Genomic DNA, 25,176 nt, shown 5'->3' with positions numbered 1-25,176 from the left:
AAAGGAACTGGGAAAGGAACTAGGAAAACTTTCTGTTCCCTCAACATTTTTAGTAGGTTTTTCATCTCTTCCAAAACATCAAGGAATATTCAGGGAAATCCTTAATAAACTTATCGTTTAATAATGCCATACTGCAACATTTGCAAATACCTTTCAGTTTAGTTTCCTTGAAAGGACCATGTTTTCAGGAACAAAACTCTAAACCTTTATTATCTGGAGCCAAACATCCTTTAATCACACAAATACAACCTTCTTTACTAGGGATATTTTCATGTTTGTGAACTGTTTTTTTTTAACATGGTTCGTTAATCAAGCTAATATGTATAAACAGAGCATCAATAGAATGAGCATCACTTGTATTCTATCAAATTATTATTTTTCTTCAATAGTAAAGCAATAATTTGCTAGAGTACAAGTGGATGAACCTCTCTCAAATAAATATTATTTACATAATTAAATTGCCCCTCCCCCTTCATTATATAGACTAATTCCTTAGAATGGAAGTGTATATAGTTTTATAATACTTACATGTCTTACAACAGCCATTAGGCAAGTAAATAATGGTGCCCTGCAAACAAAATAATAACAATAACATGTATAACCACCTACTAGAACTGCAAATTGTACTGAAATAATTGCTCTAATGTTCCACCATGCTTTCTAGGAATTATGGGATTTGCAGTTTACGATATTGCATGGCACAGATAGGGAGGAGAACAATATTTCCCTCTACCTTGTTTCTTAGATGAAGAACAAGTGAGAAAAATATGCTAATCTCAAACATGAGCATGCGGTGGGTTCCTTTACTCCGTTAGTTCACTTCCTTCCATAGTGGAACTACAAACATGTGTTTGTATTTGTCTATTCTGTATTGATCCTACTGGGATTACCCTGCAGCCTAAGAACATATCCACATTGCTCAGTTGCCTTGTCATCAGAACAGGTCATGAACCATTTTTGAACAGCAGAAGTGGATGGTATCTATCTGAAATGTTCCAGAAGTCTTAGCATTCTTTAAATAATAATAATAACAATAACAATAACAACAACAACAATAAAAATAATAAGAATAAGAATAAGAATAACAACAATAATGTCCTTTTGGTATAATATTAGATAGTTAGTATTTTTCTCTTCAAGTTATATCTATTTCTTTCAACACCATCAGTACTGAAACACGTTAAATGTTTGGGGCATTGTGGTAATATGTGGGAATGACCTTGAAGACCCTCTGCCTAGGCTGTGGTTGTTTCTCCTATCTCCCAAGGTCATTCCCACATACCATTGCATCTGTTTAAAGTTTAAAAGAACATTTATAGTTTCCTTCTTTTAAAAAAATTACCACAAAGTCTAATGTTGTTTATCTCTTGTGAGATGGATCTGTTTCTCAAAGGGGAAGAAAAGCCTAAAACCTTTCATAACGTACATTTATACTGCAATTCTAGAAGAATTATTTCATTTTCGCTCACATTTTTCTCCTTTCACTGTCAATTATAAGTGCTGAGTGTCTTATCTTACACACTGGGCTGAACATACCAGATGAGATTCTCTGGAAGACAGCTAGTGACAGGAGAAGCTCCAAAGGTTAGGCCAGGAGGTATAAACTCAAAGGACTTCTGGGAATGAATTCTTGAAACCTCTGACCTTTCACCTTATTGGTTGTGCTGTGATAACTTGATGCAATAAAACATGTGTAATAATTAATTTTTGTATTTAAATGATAAATTTTTCCAGTCTGAATCATCTTTGTTTGCTTATTTTTTGGTATTAAATATTACATTGTTCCAGCAACCCACATAAAATCTACTTGATTCAGCTCTTGCTTCTATCCTATTCAATCTGAATCAAACTATTTTTTTTCACAACATCATATGTGTAGATTCAACTTTTAACTCACAGGTTGGCATCTATTCTCATCAAATGTTGGGCACTTGATCACAGAGGTAGAGGAAATCAGCTGTCTATGAATCCTCGTACAGCTGTAAATAGTACAGTTGTCTTTGGGATCATTCTGACTTTCACCAGGCTGTTTGGAAGAAGGAAATAAGTTCAGGACTAAATAGGTTCCTGTTTGTTAAAAATCTCCCCCCCCCCCCCCCCGCCCAAAAAAGAGCATGGTAGACATTCAATGGAGGCATCCTCTTAATGAAAATTAACTAACATGATAAATCCTTTCCCCACCAATTGTGTCACTCGTACTTGAGACCTGAGAGGCTATAGAACGGGGTGAGCAATTAATTTTCCCAAGGGTCACATGAAAAACTGGGACAGACATGGAGGGCCAAACCAATAGGGCTGTAAGATGAAGAGGTAGAGGAGGGACTCATTAAATTTGCAGACAATACCAAGCTGACAGGAATAGTCAACAATGTGGAAGATAGACTCAAAATACAGAAGGATCTAGAGAGACTTGAACATTGGGGCCTATCTAGTAAAATGAAATTCAGTGGTGAGTAAAGTAATTTAAGCAAGAAAAACCAAATGCACGGGTATAGAATAGGTGGTAACTAGTTCAATAGTAGTAACTGTGAGAAGGATCTTGGAATCCTAGAGGACAATTACTTAAATATGAGCCAGTAGTGGGCTGCAGCTGCCAAGAAATCCAGTGCAGTCCTAGGCTGCATTAACAGAGGGATAGAATCAAGATCACATGAAGTGTTAATACCATTTTATAACATCCTGGTAGGGCCACATTTGGAATATTGCATCTCTATGATATAGAAAAGATGTTGAGACTCTAGAAAGTGTGCAGAGAAGAGACCAAGCAAGGAAGCTCCTTTGTCAGCAGCAGAAGGATGGAATACAGAGAAAATTAGAGAAGTTAAACAATATGTAAAGGAATAAAGTTTTTCAACTTTTGATTTATGCCACATTTGTTTTCTTATTTCCATTCTAACCTTTACTCAATTTCCCTCACCCTTATTTTATTGAGATTTGTGTGCCTCAAGTCTCCATTATTTTTCTTGCAATTTCTATCAAGACTAACCCTGTTGATGCTTGTAGGTACAATTAAACAACCCACTCAGGACCTCATCCCTTCAATCTACAATAGTGAAGTAGACAAAATAAATTGGAAAAATAGATATGAATATACCCAAGCCCATTTCTTATAAGTGGAAACAATAGATATGAATATGCCCGTAGTCATTTCTTATATCACTTTTGCATTCATTCTGTATTATAACAATTATAAACTCAATAGAAATGCATTAGTTTTTTTTTCCATTTGTGCTTAATCTGAATGCATATCCTCTGGAGAAATTTCACACAGACGCCTAGATATTGTGAGGATAGTGGATTAAGGAAAATCATGAGGAGGTGCTGATGCAGTGACAAATTTCCAATTGTCCCCCACATTTTTCCACATTCTATCCAGTAGGAATGCCAATAAAAGCATTACTACCTGAAGATAATTATGAAAAAAATAAACTTACTCTTAAAATGACAATGTCATTTTCTATTGTTCTTATAACACAACTTGTCTGCACACATATTGGACAGCAGTCACCAGGGTGTAGAATAGGAGAATAGCCCTACGGAGAAAGAGATATACAACTGTGGTGTTCAAATAGGACTTTAAAAAAAATTAATAAAACCAAGTATTCTTATTCAAATTCCATACAGCCGTCCTTTCTTCAGTGCTCTGTTCCGAGATAGGCAATCTGGTCCTTCCAGATGGAGCTGTTATCTAACTAGACTAATCCATTAATGCCAACTGGTTGTTCAGTTGCTCTGCTGTGCCTTCAAAACTGGCAAAAATGGAGCAGGTCAAGCTACCTCCAGCCTGGAAAGCAGATAGTGACTTATTTTCTCAATATCTTTGCCTAAGAATATCATAAAAGGCAGAAATACAGGGCTAGTCAAGGAGGATCAACTGATCCTCTGAGATCAGAAGACATCTCTAACCTGGGTAGATTTTTTTTTCCCCAAAGGGTGGAATCTTCAGTGAACTTGTTGTCCATGGATACCACACCACATGCGATTCTTACCAGCAAGGGAGCCTCCCTAGTGCTTTTCTGTAGGGTGTTTTGGGGGTTTTGCATCTGGGCCAAAGAGGCCCAGGTAAATTCTGGGCTTATCTTTGATGCTGTAGTCTTGGGAGTGAGTCTTGAAGTTATTGAGCTAATATGAAGCTCTGGTGGTTTCAACAAGATCTATAATCTTGGTTGGGTAGGACAGGCTGTGAAAGAGCAGTCAGCAAGATGGATATGGAATGACATGACATTTGTGTTCCAGGGCAGTGATAGGCAAGCCCCTACTAGACACGCTTCTGTTCTGCCCAAAATTTCTATACATATGGCTGGCCATTGAGACTAAAGGGATTAGGTTCCTGGCAAGGTAGCTTGAGGTTCTTGGCACTGCTGGGTATGGCAGGGAGCTTCTGCTAGGACAAGCTCTACTGCAGTTCTAGGGTGAAAGAAATCATAAAGAAGGCACAGTGTCCCTGAGCCAGTCTGTCTCCAAATGCACTCATTATTATTATTATTAGAACCAGCTATTGTCTAATTTGAAATCCTAATTCTAAATATTTGGGGCTGCAATTCCTGTAATTCCAGGTGATCACAATAATATGATTGATGAGGTTGTCGTACAACTTTTACTTGCTTTCCCTCCTCTATTCAACCACTTTACTCCCAAGATTTCTACTTCCTCCTTCTCAGCATTTGGGACCTATCAACAATGTTCAATTCTCTCTCTTTTTTAAACTGTTTTGGCTTTTTTTTCTCTTCCTTAATGATATTTTGTTCTGTATGGTTGACCCAAGATACTTTTCTTGCTAGAGGCAAAGGATGAAAATCTCTCCATCCCAGTCCTATACATAAGCTGATTGTTTTGAAAAAAAAAAAATTAGTCTTGCTTCAATTTTGGCTGCAGAATGATAGAATTCAGTCCACCTGGGGATAATATGCTAGCTTGGATGGGAAGCCATCTATTCTGCTATATCTTCAGTGCTGTTCTCAGTTGAGCACTTCTGCTGTCAGAAATGGCTGCTTCACTCAACAGCGAAGCTTGCCCTCAAGCTTGGAGACGTCATAATTAGGTTACAGGGAACAGTTCTTCCACAGTCCTCCTTGTCCAGAGGTGGTATTCAGCAGGTTCTGACCACTTCTGGACAACCGGTAGCAGAAATTTTGAGTAGTTCGGAGAACCCACCTCTGACAGAAGATTTTACAGTATCCTTCCCCTGCCATGCCAACCAAGCCACACCCACAGAACCGGTAGTAAAAAAAATTGAACCCCACCACTGTGCTTGTCCTCTTGTTTTCCCACATAGTGCGTTGTCTGCTTATATAAGTGGAACTACTTACCGCCTGGCACTTCACGTTACATGGGATATTCTTACACTCTATGATATTCAGAAGAGTGGTGCTGTTTTGTTTATTTGTGCATATACACTTCTGGCACTGGCTTCCTAAGACTTCTGAACCGGGCTGGAACAAAGCAGGGCGATTCATTCATTAGCAAAGAATAAGATAAAGCAGATCTGATGCAATATCTTTGTTACAAAATTATTGAAACTCTGATATGAGAAAGGCCCACTAGGGATTAGAGAATTTGCTGCAGTTTCAGAATTTATTAGATGGATTCTTAAGCCTCTAACTCTTTAATTCTATTCTTGCTAATTGTCTACTTTACTATTCCCTTGTAGTGCTATTTGAGAATGACCTTCAGGATGGGGAAAAAGATATTGCCTAGGAAATGATCAGACAAGAGCCTCCAGTGGTTTAAGACTCAGATAAAGAAACTTAATTAATTGTATGGTCAAAAATTCAGCTAGTAGTTTGTACTTCAGATTTGCATGAGTCTATTAATGTAAAGGTAAAGGTTCCTCTTTATACGTGCTAGTCATTTCTGCTAATCATTTCAGTCATGTGGCTGGCATGACTAAATGCCGAAGGCACATGGAATGCTGTTACCTTCCCACCAAGGTGGTCTCTATTTTTCTACTTGCATTTTACATGCTTTCAAACTGCTACGTTGGCAGAAGCTGAGACAAGTAACAAGAGCTCACTCCGTTATGCGGTGCTAGGGACTCGAACCACTGAACTACCGACCTTTCTGATCGACAAGCTCAGCGTCTTAGCCGCTGAGCCACCGCATCCCAATTCTGTTAATGTAGCCTTACAATAAAGTAGAATTAGCTCATCTAATCATGTTCCCTATCTGGTTTACCCAGAAGGCTGATATCACCTTGCTATTAATCCATTTATGTTTTTGCCTCTTTTTATTTTTTTCCATAATGCATGTTTAGGCAAGAATTGAGGATTCCTGAACAACATCTTTGAAGGCTTCTCAATCCCATTCCCCTGACTATCCTCCCACTTCCCATCACAAATCCGTCATGGCAGCACTATAGCCATATTCTCTGCTTCATTTCTACAACTTCTTAATGTCCCTTTGCTAACCCAGCTCTTCACTACTTTTCCTCTTTTTGTCACTTGCATAAGTGGTTGAAAACCATGGTTGAAAACATTGTTCAGATCAGCCATTTGAGTCTGCAGGATTTCTACATTGTTCAGATCAGCCATTTGAGTCTGCAGGATTTCTACAACTTCTTAATGTCCCTTTGCTAACCCAGCTCTTCACTACTTTTCCTCTTTTTTGTCACTTGCATAAGTGGTTGAAAACCATGGTTGAAAACATTGTTCAGATCAGCCATTTGAGTCTGCAGGATCATATGTCTCACTTTTAAAGCATACTGTGCTTCCTAGCCACGGAGAGCTTTGTCAATCGACTTCTGCCTTGGAGACAAAAGTTTCTCACTGCTTCTCCACCCTCCATCCCAAAGCCATAGAGGGTTCGGTTCAGCTTACTTCTAAACTAGCAGATAGTATATACTTGAAAACAACACTGCACAACTGCAACTTCTCCCAACTGGCCAGCACAATAGTTCCAGCATGATCTGTTGAGGAGACTTTACCAATCTATGGGCCACAGACCCAGACCTCTTGGTCTAGACAGAAACAAATCCTTCTGTGCTCAATGGTGTCTGATCGCTTATAAACATGCATAAGGTTTTCTATAGTATCAATTTCAATAGAACTTATTTCGAAGTAGATATGTACTTTGGGTATTACTGAGGTATCCTGAAAGACCTAAGCATGGTAACAAAACTGGAAAAGTTGGTTGGTTCTAAAAGCAGGTTAAATGACCAAGTGCTGGAATCCTGGTTATCCCAGAATGCCTTGGGCCAGGTTGTATACAGTAGGCATCTTCCCTTACGTTTGTCTTCTACAACTCTTTCCTGGGTTTTGCTATTTTCACTGACATGATGCTCACTAACTTTCAGTTATAACTCATTCTTCTATTTCCTTTTTTAAATAAGCCTTCTTCAGTTGCAACTCTGGTAAAAGGTAGGCTATGAGTTTCATTATTTTTTAAAAGAAAAATCCCTCTTAAGAAGAAAGGAAAAGTTTACCTTATATTCATTACCATCCTTCACACACACTTTTTTAGGATCTAGAGAAAATAATTGTTTAAAAATCTTTGTCAGTACTTTATGCTCTTTGCTTAAAAGTAACTGTATTTTGTTGTTGATATACTTTCTCTAGTATGTAACGTTAAGTAAAGTAACAAGACATTTTCTCATCTTTTCTCCCCAATTATGGCATTTATTAATGCCTGCTGAATATATTGCTTTTTATTTTATTTTTTTATTTAAATAACTCTGAACTGTGTAGTACCTTATGGATAGATATCCCAAATAGTTTGTTTTAAAACCACCAGTGATCCCAGTATGGCCAGTGGTAGGAGATTTGGGGAGATGTAGGTGAACCAAGGTCTTCATTCCTAATTATCGGTCACCTCCATAGACTGTTCTACTGAAGTTCACATGAACTCAAGGAATTATAGATTTCTATTATGTATTGTTCAAATTAATGCATAAAAACAAGGATGTATAAATCAGAGATATTATAGATGGACAAGAAAAAAGACAAATTTATATATATGGAAGGAATTTTTAAAAACCTGTGAGCAGGATATTATGCAGTTCATTGCAAAGTACCTGTATTCTAAATTTGATTTGCTTTAAGCTGATAAGTGCTAGGTGATAACATAAATATTTGGTGGAAACAATTTCCATTGATAATAACTGGACATAATTCTAATGTAACACATTTAGGATCAAAGTGTCAAGCTGAATTTTCCAAAGCCATATATTCATCCTTCCAAAGTTAGTTAAGAGAGACTTACTGCAATCATAAGAAGGACAACAGTGTTCTTCAATGGTATTAGCAACAGCTAAGAATCCTGGTTCACACTGAGGAGGCTTGGTTGTACATTGAGTGGTGTTGCACACTACGATGGAGAAAGGAAAAATTCAACTTCCACATTGGCAAATTATCCCTTTTCTTCTAAGCACAATCTATTGCAAAACAAAGCAACTGTATTCTTGGAAATTCTTTAAACTTAGAGACTTTCCTATAGATTGAAAAAACTGTAATGAGAAAATCTTATTAAGTTAGCTTTCTTTGTAATAATGCTTTATAAATGAGTTGGACCATGAATGCACATCACTTGAAATACAATTATATTTTCTATACTGAGAAATTCTAGCCTGGTTGTCTGAGAGAGATGACATTAAGAAATAAATGGTGGCCATGGTGGCACCAGAGGTACTGACCAGTTCTGAAAAACCGGTAGCAGAAATTTTGAGTAGGTTGGAGAACCAGCAAATACCACCTCTGACTGGAGATTTTACAAGTATCCTTTTCCTGCCACCAAGCCACGCCCACAGAACCAGTATAAAAATTTTTGAATCCCACCACTGGGTGGCACAGTGGTTACAATGCAGTACTGCAGGCTAATTTATTGCTCACTCCAGGAGTTTGAATCTAAGTGGCTCAGGTAGGGCTGACTCAGCCTTCCATCCTTCTGAGGTCAGTGAAATGAGGGCCCAGATTGCTGGGGGCAATATGCTGACTCTATAAACCTCTTAGAGAGGGCTGTAAAAGCACTGTGAAGCAGTATATAAGTCTAAGTGATATTGCAATTGCTAAATGTACAGATTATAGGTCACACAGTATCACTATCATTGACATATGGTGCCTACATGGACATACTCACCACACACGGTGTGTGAACAGCATTTGTCATCAGGATTAATTTTGGTGATCTTCTGATATCCTTCTCCTTCACACTGTACTTCATGAACTGGTACTGGACACTTGTGGGATTCACAGATAATGCCACTTCCACCTTCCAGGCAAATACAATCTTTGCAGTCAAACTGAAAGGTCTCCCCAAACTGTCAATGAGAAAAAAAGTAACTGATTAATAGTGTAAGAACCTATAGAATATTAAGCAGAACAAATCTGATCCCACCTACATGCACCATTGAAGGACTATGATAAATGTTATAGGAATTTCTAGGAGTTAATAACTCATTGGGTAGCAGATCGGCAAGTAAAAAACTAAAAAGGGAAGCTCCATTCACATGATTGAAGCTCAGAACTTTTTTATAGATGATGCACATAAAAAGGGCTGGAGCTTTGATATTATTATTACTAAATTTATATGACACCTATCTTACTACCCACGGTGACTTTGGGCGATGTATAAATTGCATACAAATGCCACCACCATCCTGAGTTTAGTCATCTAATAATCCCATCATTGAAATTCCTGTAAGATTTATGATAAACCTTAATAGATTATTATCATAGCTATCATCATCAATAGATTCTTTTTTGTTTTTTGCCACTCATATAATGCTGGAGACTTTCATATAAGACAGTGACTTTCTGCTAAACAAAGCTCTGTGCACCCCTGATCAAGCTACCCTCCTCAAATTCTTTATCACGTAGCTTTATTAGCATGGATAAGTTCTGCAAGTAGATAAAAGTGTAAAATAAAGCTGAAAGGGGGGGAGAGGTCAGAATTCTATCATAAAACAAGCCTATTCTAGAAAATATAGAGTTCATTGTCCAACTCATGCATAAGAAACAGACATGTTGCTTACCTTTCTGGGAATATTGTCCGGTCCAACACATCCTAAAAACAAAGGTATCGCCGTTAATGTTAAGATAATTTCTATTATTTAAATTGTATTAATGAGAACAATAGAAATGTAATTTTATGCATGCCAACTGAGAAGTAAACTCCACTGAGCTCAATGAGATTTACTCCCGGATGCAAGCAGATATCGGACTACATTCTAAGGATGTTTGAGAAAAAGAAGAGTCACTTACCACAAGCTTCCACACATACATCTATAGCAGTGTCATAAAGTTTTGTCCCCTCAGGACAGAAGCACCCTTCTATTTGTTGGGTCTGGTTCTGTCCTGTTAAGCTACAACAGAAAAAGGTAAACGAAACAACAGTTATTCACATATCTAACAAAAACTTGCAGCTTTAATTAAAGGTGTTTTGGGACATACAGAAGGACAAGTGTAATATCTCTCAAGCAGTTGCGTTGCTTCCCAGAATCATATGACAACTCAGAGGGCAGGAAGGGATGTGCTTCTTGTACTAAATGACTGGCCCAATAAATGTGTAAATTGCAAGGTATGCATTCATAGGTTATATATTTTCTAAGCCAGATCCAGCATTTTAAGAGTTTACATTTAGTTATTTATCACATTTATATGGCTGCTTATCTCATTCAAAAACTGAGATCTGGATTTCTTCTAACAGGATAGGAACCCTGCTATCTAAGATGACAGACACAGGGATATTATATTCAACATCAACACTGCAAAAATAATTACATTGAAATAATTCTGAGTCTGGAATGTCAGAAAATGAATTACCCTGATTTGCAAGTTTCTTCTATAGCAGGACCGCATGCTTTGTACACTTTATTGGGCGGGCAGATATTGACTGGGAAAAAAAAGAAAGGAGAATACAGATGAAGATGATACAATGGATGAATGATAACACGTTCCAAAATAAAGTTTGGCAAAGCTTAGCAGATTTTTTCCATTCTTGGGGACTGCCTTTGTATATCACATTTGGGGAATAATATAACTTTTATGCTCATGCTACGAATAACAACCCAAATTTCAATCATGAGCTAGGAGATAAGATTAAGCTAAGAGGAAGGTACACTTTGTTAGCCCTTAGAAGCAGGAGAAGGTGGTAGAAAGAGATTAATTAGCCCATACTTCTTCCTTCCTGGACCTCTTCCAATCCCTCTCTCTTTTTTAGAAACATTTTTAATTAGATGTTTTAATTAAATGTTGTAATGTTTAAAACTAACATAAACTGAGACAGAATAAAGAGAACAAAGAAAGGGAGAAAGAAAAAAGAAAAAAGAAAAATGAAGAGAAAGAATACAAAGAAATAGAAAGAAGCTTCTGATTTCCTTTGCAAGCATGATTACAAAGTTATCTTCTGCTCTATAATTACAGAAAAAGCTGACTTTTGTCTATTATCCAATTATTTTGCACCTCGACTTCACTTGATGGGATGAACATTTCACCTCTGGTGTATGAAGTGATTGTCAGGATTCCGGCAGTTACCCCAATTAAATCATGAGTCTCGAGCCAAACTTCCAAAACTTCAAAAGGATTTATTGGGAGTTCACATGTCCCAGGCACTGCCTGGGTGTAGCTGACTCTGAGACATATCATTCATTGTCACCCTTGACCCTGGTTTTCCCCCAGCCCCTGGATGTATCATAAGTCATATTCTCCAATGAGACACATCCATAGCCAAGAGTCATCAATCATGTTCTCCAGTTAGAATTTTGCACTGCAGAAACTTCAGTCACCTAGTTACTATCTTTGAAAAGTATTTATGGAATCCACTTTCAATTTCCAAGCTGCCACACTGCTCTTTCAAACCCCTTTCCTCCTCCCTTTCTGTTGGTAACTCTAAAAAGACCATAGAAATATTTTATGAGTTGACAGTAATCTAATTTCTGCTGCATAAGCTACCCACATTAGGGGAATGAATAACTGAGTATATTGGGAAGAACCCAGGAGATGCTAGCAGAAGAAAAGAGAAATGGAGGGTGACCTGTCCCCATTCTCTACATGCCACTTTTTCATTCATCTGCTATTTCTTTGCTGTTTTAACATGTACGTTCCAAATGTTGATACACCTTCTACAACTTTCTTATCCCCAGAGCATTTTCATCAACAGATTGACCACATTTCAAGGAAAAAAAGAATAGATTCCAAGAATAGAAAACACAATCACCTAAATAAAGTAAGATGTTTCAAATTACTGTACACAATTTCACTGATGTTCTCCCACTAAAGTGGGAGACAGGTTGTTTGGAAAGGCATGTCCTGTAGTTCTTTGTTCAGTTCCAGACAAATTTTAGAAATGGAGACTTACGGCATGCTTTCTGGGTATGTCCTCTCCAGTCAATGCAAACCCCCTGATCTGCACAGGTTGCTGCATAAATTTGAAGACTTGCACATTCCATGAATTGGTTGGGCATTCTGCAGCTATCAAACACGCAGGCATCATAGTAGCTTTTAAAGTCAACAAGGCGATGACACTTCTGAAATATACTGGATAAATATATATATATATATATAATAAGTATGAGATCATTGATGGTATAGGAGCATTTCTTTAAGGTAAATGATCATCTTTCAGACACCTTAAATAAAGACAATGAACATTCTACTAAGCTAGCAGGGAAAATAATGTAAGCTTTTATGGACAGATTTAAAAACTATCCAGTTTGAGTTGTAAAATTCTGGGCAACTTAGAATGTAGCAAAGAGTTAGAATTTTCTGTATCACCCTGCTGATCCAACACTTCCCAAATGAACCTCTACTGATACCCATAACAGGTCAGCTGACCATTGTATGGCTGACAAAAAGCTCTAGATGTTCCACACCATGACATTATGGTTGGACGGTGTCAATTTAAGGCAGATTTTTTTAATTTTATTTCAGGACAGATAATGACAAGACCATTTCATGAATGAGATGAGGGTGTGATGAGAGCAATGTTACTAGATCAAATTGGAAGGTTATTAATGATAGATAGATAGATAGATAGATAGATAGATAGATAGATAGATAGATAGATAGATAGATAGATAGATAGATAGATAGATAGATAGTAGTGCAGGCTACTGGAGAAAAATCAGATCATAAGTGTATGGCATAGTTTAAAATCAGGAAAAAAATCAAATGTGAAAGTAATGTACAGACTACTTACTTTCCTTTTAGAAGCTCACACAATGGAGATGGTTTGCAGGGGAAAGGAGGTGGAGGTGGAGGTGGGGGCATATGTTCACAATGTGGCTTTTCTGGATCATAAATAATCCAGTCATCTGCCATTATTTCACAAGAAGGTATAACAGTCCCATTCCGTAACATACAGTCATCATGGATATTGTTGTTGCATTTTCCTAAATTGAAGTGACAAAGGAACCACTCAAAAATTCATACATCATATTATTTGATGAAGAATAATTTGCTACCTACAGTAAATTTGTAATAACAGTAATATGTAAAAAATTGGCAATAACCTTTACACTGACAATAATAATACAAAGACTAAAAAGAAGGGGGAAACCATACAAAGACACATAGCTGATACCAAAAGATTTGTACTTTCCCTATGCATGCTTGCTTTTTATATCATATGTCAACAATCCTCAGTGTTGGAAAAAAATCAGTGACATGCAAAATTATTATTACATAATTTATATACGTTAGAATTGGCCTGTTGGATGTTATGTCAGAATGTCTACCTTGTACGTTGCAGATAGCTTTTCAATCATCTACTTTACAATGTTCATTTTACAAACGTAAGTATAGTCATTCTTACCACATTGTCCCTGGGTATTGTTGGCAAAATTGCTATAGGGCATTCGGATTGTGAAGGCCATGCCATTGTATGTTACATTAATCTTCAATCTATGTAGTTCCACCACATGGTTTATACCAGCCTTGTAAACCTTCATGCTATATTTTTCATAAGGTAAAGCCACTGCCACATGATTTACAGTCACCTAATGTTCAAGAAGCCAGAAAATATAATTAAATAGGAACCATGGTTACAATGAAATAGTCCCCCCAACATATCTTTTAATTATGATATACCTAAGAAAATTTTATATATAGGCAGGCTGGCAGGCAGGCAGGCAGACAGACAGACAGAGACAGACTGGAAGAACCTCAAAACATGCTTTTGTCAACAAACCTGGGGATCCCATAATATAACTGAGCCTATTAACTACTTGATAGTTGACTGAATGCACAAAATAAAAATATACTTGCAACATTTGTTGTTCCACCCTGAGGAAGACTAGTGGTTCTCATCAGGTTCAATTATTATTTCAACAATGCTATCAAATTCATATCACAGTTTGAGTAAAGATCTTAGATCGGATTGCAAATGATTTTGGAGGACGGGCACTAGATGTAATAGCTGGGATATGCAGTATTTTTCCTCTGTAACACTGTGATATGAGCATTTTATTACAAAGAAATGCTAGCTAGTCACAATCAATGATTATGTCAAGTATAAATGTGCTGCAAGCAGAATCTCCTTATAGCCAGATGTGCCTCTGTACAAGGCCCACTGAGATAATACCCAGCAACTTAAAATGGTACCAAGGACCATAGCTAACATTAGGCCAATTGATCCCATATGACAGGGGTGTGAAGCTGGCGGCTCACAGGCCAGATGTGCCACTTGCAGCCCACACCCACCCTGGCTCTGCAAAGACAAAAAAAAATGTCACAATATGTTGTGATGCAACACATGACGTGATCAAGTTTGACATCCACGCCATATGACATGAGTAATATTGGGTCAAGGCTTAAAATCTGGTTTGTGGAAAAAAATAGGCCATGGCTAATTTGAGGCCGAACTCCACAAGTTTGGGCTACTCTTTCTAGGAATAGGGGAGCCATAAGTTTTCTTTATTTGTAAAAATGGAGGAGAGCAGAACTTATTTTACCTGGGAAATAAATCGTTATAGAAAGAAAGCCAATAGAATATTGCCAGCAAACTACAACTGTTAAGTTTATGTTGCACTGAGCATTGTAACTGGGCATCAGGTACTTTCCCATAAACAGTTAAAGTTGCCAAACATAAAGAAAGTACAGATAGTGTGTTCGCCAAGGAGATAAACAATGGACTTACGTACTATTAAAACTTGGTTTGAATACCCTGGGAATTGCAACTTCTCAATGAGTCATACTTGCCTGCGCAAGTCATTCAATCCTTGGGGCTGGTTTAAATTTCAAGACAGTGCAAACCTTATGATCAGGTCCAAAGGTTAACAAAAAGGTTTTCTCAAATGTGCCTGATGGCTATTATTTCGGAATGGGATAATTGATGGTATTTGCTTAGGAGCTGCTAATCCATTTTGCTTATTTATTAAGTTTTGAAGCCATTTTTTTAAGTTGAAGAAGGACATTGCATAGGTTCTTTGCTACACATTAAACATTTTGGAAGTTTTCTTTTCTCCTTTCCACAGCCCTCCACTCTCTGCTTTAAATGAAAGTACATTTCAAAATTCTATTGTAGTGAAATCCATGAAGCCACCTGGTAGATATTGTCTATCTAGGAAGGATTTAGTGAAAGGAACAAGTAAAAGTTACAGAGTTACCTGAAAGAGATAGGAGAGAAAAGCCAAAGGGAAGCAGTTCTTGAAGAATGAGAAAAATGTGGCTGTTTTGAACCACCATATATATATATACCCTCAAAGATAAGGTTTTTTTGGAGTGGTTTTTTTTCAGCTGAGGTGAAAATTGGAGATATTGGAACATTAATATGAATGATCTGTAAATTATCAATTGAAAGGGTTGTTGTGAAGTAACAGTGAGAAGTACTATAATATACTCTATGTGATTATGCGTCCCAGAGACCGTCTGCTACTGACCATATGCAGGGTTGGTAGAGTAAATTATCAGCTGAACCTGGGTAAGTAAAGATTTGCTAGTCATAACTGTTATTTACAATTTTGTACTGAAATGTAAGTCATTTCACACATACCTCTACTTTCAAAGGAACCAGTTTGACCGTTTTGAGGCGCACTTCCTGGGACTCATGTTTCACAGTGAGAGTACGGGTGCAAGAGACAGATTGCGCTGGATCACAGTGGTAGTTATCGATGTACACTCCAAAGTTGTGGATGGTTTGATCAATCTCTTCCATTAGGACATAGGTACAATTACCTTGGTAACTGTAGTAGAGTCCATCAAATGTCATGTAATGTGGGTCTCCCCAGCCAGTGCAATAGCCTTCAGAAAGATAATAGAGTTGATTATTTGATGGGAACTCCTATAAATAACTAAAAGAAATAGCAAGGGGTCCTAATGGATTTTGAGAATAAATTAGTTTAGACAATCTAGCAAAAATTGTCAAGAAACCTGTGATTGGAATAAAATATTGTCATTCTCATTTACAGAGATGAGCACAAATGGAATATTGAAATTGTCTGAAAAATTCTTTGAAATAGTAAATTCTTTGAAATGACAAATTGTCCATTGAGTGGACGATTCTTTGAAATTTCTCCAAAAGAAAGAGAAATTCTCACATTGCTTCTCAAGTACAGAATTATCCCGGAGGAGGGACAGAAGCATTTCAATGGGAAAAGCACACTGGAAACTGTTCTTTCCTTCCTTTCACTTTTTAATTTTGATTTTGCTCAGTATTTTAAGCAATTGCCAGATAATAAGAATATGATGGGGGAAGGGTATTTTTATTTATTTGAATTGGCTTAGATTGTCTAATGTAAGGTTTTATGAGGTTAAGTTTATTTATTTATTTACCTATCTGCATGTGCTCTTTCAAAAGAATAAATTTATCTGCATCTGTTCTTTAAAAGACATTTGTTTTATTCAGAAGTGCCAATATATACAATTAGTAATGTACATTTTTCTCCCATCCGGGAGAAAAATTATGCTAATTAGCACTTTTTCATTAATTAGATACTTTATATGTGAATTGTATCTGTTCCATCTATGACGTGAAAAGTTCCTCCCAGCGGCAATAGCATGCTTGAAATGGTATCTGAAAATATCATTAGGTGTTTTTTGTTTTTTTTCAATTATTTTAACTATTTATTTCGGAGTGCTTTTGAGTCAGTGCTGATTCTGAGTGATTGCCTGGACAAGTTCCTGAAGTTTTCTTGGTAAGTTTTTGGAAGTGATTTGCCATTGCCTTTTCCCTAGGGCTGAAAGAGAATGAATGGCCCTGTCATACCCCTGGTGGAGCCTGACTCTGAGGGAGAGGAGGAACAGCCTGACAGGGAGTGGAAGTGTGGCTCCAGGGGTTGTGGAGGAGGCTGGGGAAGGGCAGAGGCCGGCAGAGCAGTCAGAGGAGGACCCGGGCCCATCCCTTCTCCATCGTAGGGCACGCAGGGAGGAGAGGATAAGGGAAAGACGTGGTGTACTCGGGAGGAGAGAGCCTTGATCCTCTTCATGGGCTGCAGCTGTGACAACTGAATAAGAGTATGGACATGCGTACGGGTGAACGCTGGAAACAAAGCGTGGAAATATCTCTAGTTTATGGTTCCTCTCTGAGTTTGGCATCTTTCCCAGTGTGTGTTATCTGTGGACGTCCTCCAGCCCTTATCTTGCCTGGTTTGTGTTGCTTTTTTCCTTCTTCTTGTACCTGTTTGTGTGGGAGTTTTTTGTCTTCCATCAAGAATATTCAGAGCTTGGAAGCAAAGTGAAGGAATAAAAGGGGCTTCACCTGTTTTCTGTGACTGTGTTTGTTTTATATCCCACCCTGGGTCATCACAGGCCCAAAGTTACTCAGCTGGTTTTGTGCCACAGACAGAACTAGAACTCCTAGTCTTCTGCCTAGTGCCTTACGCACTATGCAAACTGGCTTTCTTATTAATATAGTATTTAGTTTCCTTCATTTTAATTGTCTACCAAATATTTCAGCCCTCCAGTGTTTCTGCATGCTAATTTTCTATAAGGAAGCATTCTTAATGTCAAAGGCATAGGTGTTGATTTCTTGTTTGAACATGGATCAATGCATTTTCTTGCTCTTTTTTAAAGAATGCCTTTCTTTATATTTTCATCCCATCTCCTGAAATTGATCCCTGAATCTCTTCGCTCTGAGTTCAATTTACACAAATTAGCAGCTCTTTCAGGTAGTACAGTATGTGCAGTACAACACCAGTCCAATAGCTTGAGGAGTTCTCTTGAGCTTCAAAAGAACGTCAAAATTGTTTATATAAATGTACTCACAGTCACATTCCCAATGCGGGCAGCATCCATTTTCATCCAATACTTCTATAGGAGCAAGCCCATTGGCACATGTGGGCTTCGGTGGTTTGTCACACTTGACAGGGTGCATCTCCCATATGTTACCCGTAACACATACTAACTCGGTGCAATTACATATCCCCCCACTTTCTCCTGGCTGTACCTGAGACAACAGAGAAAAAAACATATCACACTTTATAATCCTGGCCAAACATGCAATATATGAATGGATTAGAAGAACTAATTTAACTGAAAAACAAAGTTGGAAGGGGTCTTGGAGATCTACTAGTCCAATCCTTTGCTCAAGCAGGAAACCCTATACCATTTCAGGCAAATGGGTGTCCAATCTCTTCTTTAAAACCTCCAGTGTTGGAGCACCCACAACTTCTGGATCCAGCCCACAGGATGCTTAGATCTGGCCCATGGGGCCGCTCTGGAAACATCAAAAGACTGGCCTGCGGTGCCTCTGCCAGCAAAATCAGAGCTCGCAAGGGCTGCATGCGGCTCTGCTGAGCTCTGTTATCACTGGCAGAGGTTGCAGGATGCCGTCGCAGTCAAAAACAGAGCTCAGGAGCCAATTTTTGCTGGCAGAGTGCTCAGGCCACCACAGGCGCCCCCGACACAAGTGATGTCCAACTGGCCATGGCCAACATGGCCACACACACACACCCGTCCCCCCAAGATCAAACATAACCCTGATGCAGCCCTCAATGAAATGGAGTTTGACACCCCTGCATTAGTAAAGTCACCAACTTTTTTACAATGAAAAGGAGGACACAAATAAATTGAAGAAAAAAAAACACAGCCACTTGCGCACGGCACACTCTTGCATGTGGCGCACTCTTGCACATGGCGCACTCTTGTGCACAGCCTCTCAAAACAATTCTCCTGTGTGGAGCGCATGCATCTCATAATCGCGTCTCGCCGCACTGTACCGAGCCTTGACGAATTGTCATGTCAAATACAAATACGTCACATAACACACAATGGATTGGATCGGCATCAATCAAATACAGAGATTTACAGATTAGTCTTCAAATATCAAAAAGGAGGACATGTAGGAGGACACTTTTCGGGAGAGGACAGAATTTACTAAAGGAGGACAGTTGGTCACCTTAGCATTAATATGTTGAATTTGTTTTAATGTGTTCTGGTAATACAATACCAGACATGATGGCTCTGCATGTGACATTAGATAAGATTTAACTATGCTTAAACAGAGACGGTACAGGAAATTGAAATCATTTCACATGACAAAAGCATTTTCCCCATTTTGATTAATGTAAGAATCAGCCAAGGAAAATAATTTGGCCCTCTCCTATCTGAGGGAAGGAATGTACATCAGATGCTGGGCTCGGAGTGAAGAAACCCGGCATGAAAGGGCATGGTTTGAAAGAAGGGTCAAATAAGTCATCTACATTAAGATTGAACAGCTCCCTCACAAAAGAGGGAGATAGATATGACATCCCCATCTCCTGTTTACCACACAGTCCTTTCAGCAATTCCGAGAAGGTTCCATACCCATTTACATTAGTCAGGTGACCCTGAGGGCACAGATAAATCTCGAAGTGGCCTCAATGACTCTCAGGAAGAGTACCAACAACTAGATGATTACAAGGAATATGCATCCTTCGATCCTCCATCATTCAGTCAGAATTGAAGAAGCTTCTAGGATGGGAAGCGAAACATCATCAAGAAAAAACAAAGTCCAGTGGCCATTTGAAAAAGTGCCTTTGGGCCAAATTCACTGGATGATTTGGGACCAGTTGCATTATCTTAGTACAATCTCTCAGAGAGAAGAAAAAACAGGAGACAGTACTGGGTATGTCATCTTGAACCACCTCCCACTATATCCCACCTCCTAAATAAAATAGATATAAATCTACTAAAAAAATAATAACCTATAGCTGTATTAGACTAAAATATCCAAGATCCTCATCCAGTAAGCCCAAAACTTGATAATCTAAGTGAAATCTAATTCCAGAGACATCCAGCATAGTTTTAGCTACATTTTTCCAATATACAATAAAATGGACTCATCATGTTTATGTTTGTATGATCATAATTAATTTTGTACATTTCGCCCCACTTGAAAAGACCAGGCCATAACCAGGAGTCTTCAAACTTGACAGCTTTAAGACTTGTGGACTTCACCTCCCAGAATTCCTCCTCCAGTCATGTTAGCTCAGGAATTCTGGGAGTTGAAGTCTACAAGTGTTAAACTTCCCGAGTTTGAAGACCCTTGCCATATACAATAGATTTCTATTGAAACTTGAAGATGAGCCAGTACCAGTAAAAAAAATAAAAAAATCATGTACAAAATTAATTCTGACTTGCCCAGAAATTTTGAAAAGATAATTTTCTGAGGCACATTTTGGAGATAATTTTCTGTTTCAACAACTTTTGTACAAATTCTGGATTTTATGCATCCAAAGATATTTAGCAAGCATAGATGACATCTGAGCATGGCAGACATAAACAAACTCCAAGTTCAATGCATAATTTTAAATATGTAAATAAATAAAATAAGAATTACTAACATTATGATCTCCTAGCTCACAAGGTGGTACTGTACTGGATCCTGCCGTTGCACTTGTAGGAGTTTTTATGGAGATGGTGGTAGAAATAGGTGTTGCAGTGGGAGTAGATGGAGTTGTGGTAATTGTGGTAGTACTGCTTTCTGTAGTGGAAATGATAGTAGGAGTAGGAGTGGGGGTAGATGGAGTGGGGGTAATTCTGGTAGTAGTGCTTTCGGTAGTGGTAGTAGGAGTAGGCGTTGGAGTGGGAGTAGATGGAGTGGTGGTTAATGTGGTAGCAGTGCTTTCACTTGTGGAAGTGATGGTAGAAGTAGGAGTGGGAGTAGGTGGAGTGGTGGTAATTGTGGTAGTAGTGCTTTCAGTCGTAGAGGGGTGGTAGAAATAGGAGTGGGAGTGGGAGTAGATGGAGTGGGGGTAATCCTGGTAGTAGTGCTTTCAGTAGTAGAGGGGGTGGTAGAAATAGGTGTGGGAGTGGGAGTAGGTGGAGTGGTAGTAATTGTGGTAGTCGTGCTTTCACTAGTAAAGGGGTGGTAGAAGTAGGTGTGGGAGTGGGAGTAGGTGGAGTTGTAGTAATTATGGTAGTTGTGCTTTCGGTAGTAGAGGGGTGGTAGAAATAGGAGTGGGAGTTGGAGTAGATGGAGTGGGGGTAATTCTGGTAGTAGTGCTTTCGGTAGTGGTAGTAGGAGTAGGCGTTGGAGTGGGAGTAGATGGAGTGGTGGTAGTAGTGCTTTCAGTAGTAGAGGGAGTGGTAGAAGTAGGTGTTGGAGTGGGAGTAGGTGGAGTGGTAGTAATTATGGTAGTTGTGCTTTCGGTAGTAGAGGGGGTGGTAGAAATAGGAGTGGGAGTTGGAGTAGATGGAGTGGGGGTAATTCTGGTAGTAGTGTTTTCGGTAGTAGAGGGGGTGGTAGAAATAGGAGTGGGAGTGGGAGTAGGTGGAGTGGTAGTAATTGTAGTTGTAATGGTTTCGGTAGTAGAGGGGGTGGAAGGAGTGGGAGTAAATGGAGTGGGAGTAAATGGAGTGGTGGTTAATGTGGTAGTAGTGCTTTCACTTGTGGAGGTGATGGTAGAAGTAGGAATGGGAGTAGGTGGAGTGGTAGTAATTGTGGTAGTCGTGCTTTCGGTAGTAGAGGGGTGGTAGAAATAGGTGTTAGGAGTGGGTGGTAGTAGATGGAGTGGGGGTAATTCTGGTAGTAGTGCTTTCGGTAGTGGTAGTAGGAGTAGGCGTTGGAGTGGGAGTAGATGGAGTGGTGGTTAATGTGGTAGCAGTGCTTTCACTTGTGGAAGTGATGGTAGAAGTAGGAGTGGGAGTAGGTGGAGTGGTGGTAATTGTGGTAGTAGTGCTTTCAGTAGTAGAGGGGGTGGTAGAAATAGGAGTGGGAGTGGGAGTAGATGGAGTGGGGGTAATTCTGGTAGTAGTGCTTTCAGTAGTAGAGGGGGTGGTAGAAGTAGGTGTGGGAGTGGGAGTAGGTGGAGTGGTAGTAATTGTGGTAGTCGTGCTTTCGGTAGTGGTAGTAGGAGTAGGCGTTGGAGTGGGAGTAGATGGAGTGGTGGTTAATGTGGTAGCAGTGCTTTCACTTGTGGAAGTGATGGTAGAAGTAGGAGTGGGAGTAGGTGGAGTGGTGGTAATTGTGGTAGTAGTGCTTTCAGTAGTAGAGGGGGTGGTAGAAGTAGGTGTGGGAGTGGGAGTAGGTGGAGTGGTAGTAATTGTGGTAGTCGTGCTTTCGGTAGTAGAGGGGGTGGTAGAAATAGGTGTGGGAGTGGGAGTAGGTGGAGTGGTAGTAATTGTGGTAGTCGTGCTTTCACTAGTAGAGGGGGTGGTAGAAGTAGGTGTGGGAGTGGGAGTAGGTGGAGTTGTAGTAATTGTGGTAGTCGTGCTTTCGGTAGTAGAGGGGGTGGTAGAAATAGGTGTTGGAGTGGGAGTAGATGGAGTGGGGGTAATTCTGGTAGTAGTGCTTTCGGTAGTGGTAGTAGGAGTAGGCGTTGGAGTGGGAGTAGGAGTGGTGGTAGTAGTGCTTTCAGTAGTAGAGGGGGTGGTAGAAGTAGGTGTGGGAGTGGGAGTAGGTGGAGTGGTAGTAATTGCGGTAGATGTGCTTTCGGTAGTAGAGGGGGTGGTAGAAGTAGGTGTGGGAGTGGGAGTAGGTGGAGTGGAAGTAATTGCGGTAGTCGTGCTTTCGGTAGTAGAGGGGGTGGTAGAAGTAGGTGTGGGAGTGGGAGTAGGTGGAGTGGAAGTAATTGCGGTAGTCATGCTTTCGGTAGTAGAGGGGGTGGTAGAAGTAGGTGTGGGAGTGGGAGTAGGTGGAGTGGAAGTAATTGTGGTAGTCGTGCTTTCGGTAGTAGAGGGGGTGGTAGAAGTAGGTGTTGGAGTGGGAGTAGGTGGAGTGGTGGTAATTGTGGTAGTTGTAGTTTCGGTAGTAGAGGGGGTGGTAGAAGTAGGCGTTGGAGTGGTAGTAAAACACTCCACCGGACAGCAGACGTTGATTTCATAGTCGAGACAGACTCGTGCAGGCATTACAGGTCCAGGAATCTGGTCTTTGTTTTTGCAAATAAGCCCAATGGAAACATCACATGTCACTTTCTGTTGCAAATCCTCAAAAGACCAGTCAGGAAACTTCCTTGCTCGGCATGATATGTTTTCTGGCTTCTCGCAGATCTTTATGTTGTGCAGTTTGATGTTTTCATAAGTTTCATTGTCACCTTTATCAAGACCAATTTCTGGGACACTCACGGAAATCCACCCAGACCACTGACATTTTTGGGTTAAACAAGGTGCTGTAAGGAAAGCGTGACAGAAGCAGAAAGAATTCCTATTGTAAGAACAATACTAAAACAATAGTTCAAGGCTACGATATGCTGTTATAAAATAACAAAAGCTAGAATTAACAGAGTGCTTGTATTTGGATCAGGACTTCTTTCTTTGCTCATTAACCTATTTGCTTGTGTAGCCTTTAGGACAGGGTGGCTCAGGAATTCTGGGAGTTGAAGTCCACAAGTCATAAAAGGACCTTGCTTACCAGGCCCTGCTTCAGAGCTACAACTCCTGACCTTTAAAAATTGAGGCAATGCTTTGCTGCCCTTGATGCTTGCCTGGTTTTCTGCAGCTCAAACCTAATTAGTCCTAGCATTATTAATTGTCTCAGATATGGAACTGTATTGTTCACACTTGTTTTTCTGTTCTGCTCCTCTAATCTGTTTTTTTTTTTTTAAATAAAAATTTCTCACATTCAAATCCAGTTTTGGTCTATTATATTCTCTTTCAGTGAAGATAATAACCCACAAAAATACCTGAATATCCAGAATTTTAGTAGGATATCAACCCAAATGACAGATAATGTAACTGACAGGAATTAATTTAAGTCTATTTACATGTACCATTTCTCAAACCCCTCATTCCGTAAAATAAATTATACTTGTCCTCCCAATTCACAGCCATTGTTTTTTGTTTATTTCGAGGGTAACTAATTGGTTGCTTCGTTATATGAGCACTGCAAAAAACCTTAGTGTTTTAGGGAGGTAGAAAGGAAAGTGTATAATGTTTATGTGGAGTAACAGTCTTTTATATTCTTTAGTGTAGATGTGTTGGTGTAAATGGAATAGCAGGAAGGCTAAAATGTTGATGGTACAAGAGCAATTAGAATGGGAAAAAGTTGCTATATAAAAGTTAAATCTGTGTTTACATTTTCTGATATGGAAGCAGTATTAGCCTTGCACTATCATAAAAGTAAAGAAATTGTTTTTCCTTAAATAATGCATTCATTCTTGAACATAGAATAACTTTCTTTCACTAAATGCATTTATCTTGATAAGCCCTTAGCACTGTGGTAACTACAATAACTCTGATCATTTTCTTTTTCATCTTGTAGCATCAACAACGTTCAATCTGTGCATTAGCTTTGATCAGTCTGTTAATGCTAGAGCCACCATTAATTCTACAATCACCATAAGTGCTCTATATAGCATTGCCTGTCTTCTGTAAATCAAGCAGCAGTATAAAACCTTGCTCAAACTTAGATTTCAATTTACTCAATTTGTAACATTAAATTGCTTTCAGGGTTATCCACAGAGAGAGGTCTCCAAAAAAATCAACATGATAGCTGCACATATATATATATATATATATATATATATATATATATATATATATATATATATATATATATATATATATATATATATCGCTCTCCCTCTCCCTCTCTCTCTCTCTCTCTCTCTCTCTCTCTCTCTCTCACACACACACACACACACACACACACACACCTCACTCGCTCGCATGCTTGCACGGATACACACACAGAGAGACTTTGCTCCAATTTGGTAATCTGATAGTTTCATAGATAGTAAGCATGGAGCATTTTAATTTAGTTCAAAGGTGTACAATATAGTATCTGTATACTAATACAAATATTTATAAATATTATTTTCTTTCTTAAAATCTCCATGACTTCAAAATGGAAAATAAACCAGATGTTTATTTCCTTTAATTCTTTTTGCTA

General features: G+C 38.9%; 1 protein-coding gene across 1 annotated transcript in view; it reads right to left on the bottom strand.

The window, feature by feature from the left end:
- The window catches only part of MUC2 (mucin 2, oligomeric mucus/gel-forming), a 66,907-nt gene that overhangs the window by 3,395 nt on the left and 38,336 nt on the right, over window positions 1–25,176 (bottom strand). The window contains exons 27-44 of the mRNA XM_087949197.1: window positions 21,870–23,455; window positions 21,289–21,817; window positions 20,977–21,197; window positions 18,132–18,312; window positions 15,922–16,169; window positions 13,744–13,927; window positions 13,129–13,321; window positions 12,289–12,467; window positions 10,755–10,824; window positions 10,194–10,294; window positions 9,965–9,996; window positions 9,070–9,250; window positions 8,197–8,301; window positions 7,421–7,461; window positions 5,310–5,432; window positions 3,435–3,533; window positions 1,898–2,026; window positions 529–568 (exon numbers count right to left, since the gene is read on the bottom strand). Of these exons, the coding sequence (XP_087805323.1) occupies window positions 529–568; window positions 1,898–2,026; window positions 3,435–3,533; window positions 5,310–5,432; window positions 7,421–7,461; window positions 8,197–8,301; window positions 9,070–9,250; window positions 9,965–9,996; window positions 10,194–10,294; window positions 10,755–10,824; window positions 12,289–12,467; window positions 13,129–13,321; window positions 13,744–13,927; window positions 15,922–16,169; window positions 18,132–18,312; window positions 20,977–21,197; window positions 21,289–21,817; window positions 21,870–23,455 (4,242 nt within the window). The remainder of the gene's footprint in view (window positions 1–528; window positions 569–1,897; window positions 2,027–3,434; window positions 3,534–5,309; window positions 5,433–7,420; window positions 7,462–8,196; window positions 8,302–9,069; window positions 9,251–9,964; window positions 9,997–10,193; window positions 10,295–10,754; window positions 10,825–12,288; window positions 12,468–13,128; window positions 13,322–13,743; window positions 13,928–15,921; window positions 16,170–18,131; window positions 18,313–20,976; window positions 21,198–21,288; window positions 21,818–21,869; window positions 23,456–25,176) is intronic.

The sequence above is a fragment of the Notechis scutatus genome, chromosome 1 (assembly GCF_049901735.1).
Source record: "Notechis scutatus isolate UNSWTSFEM ecotype Mainland chromosome 1, rNotScu1.2, whole genome shotgun sequence".
Taxonomy (NCBI): domain Eukaryota; kingdom Metazoa; phylum Chordata; class Lepidosauria; order Squamata; family Elapidae; genus Notechis; species Notechis scutatus.
The sequence above is the reverse complement of the archived record's forward strand: the minus strand, read 5'-3'. Positions and strand labels throughout refer to the sequence as shown.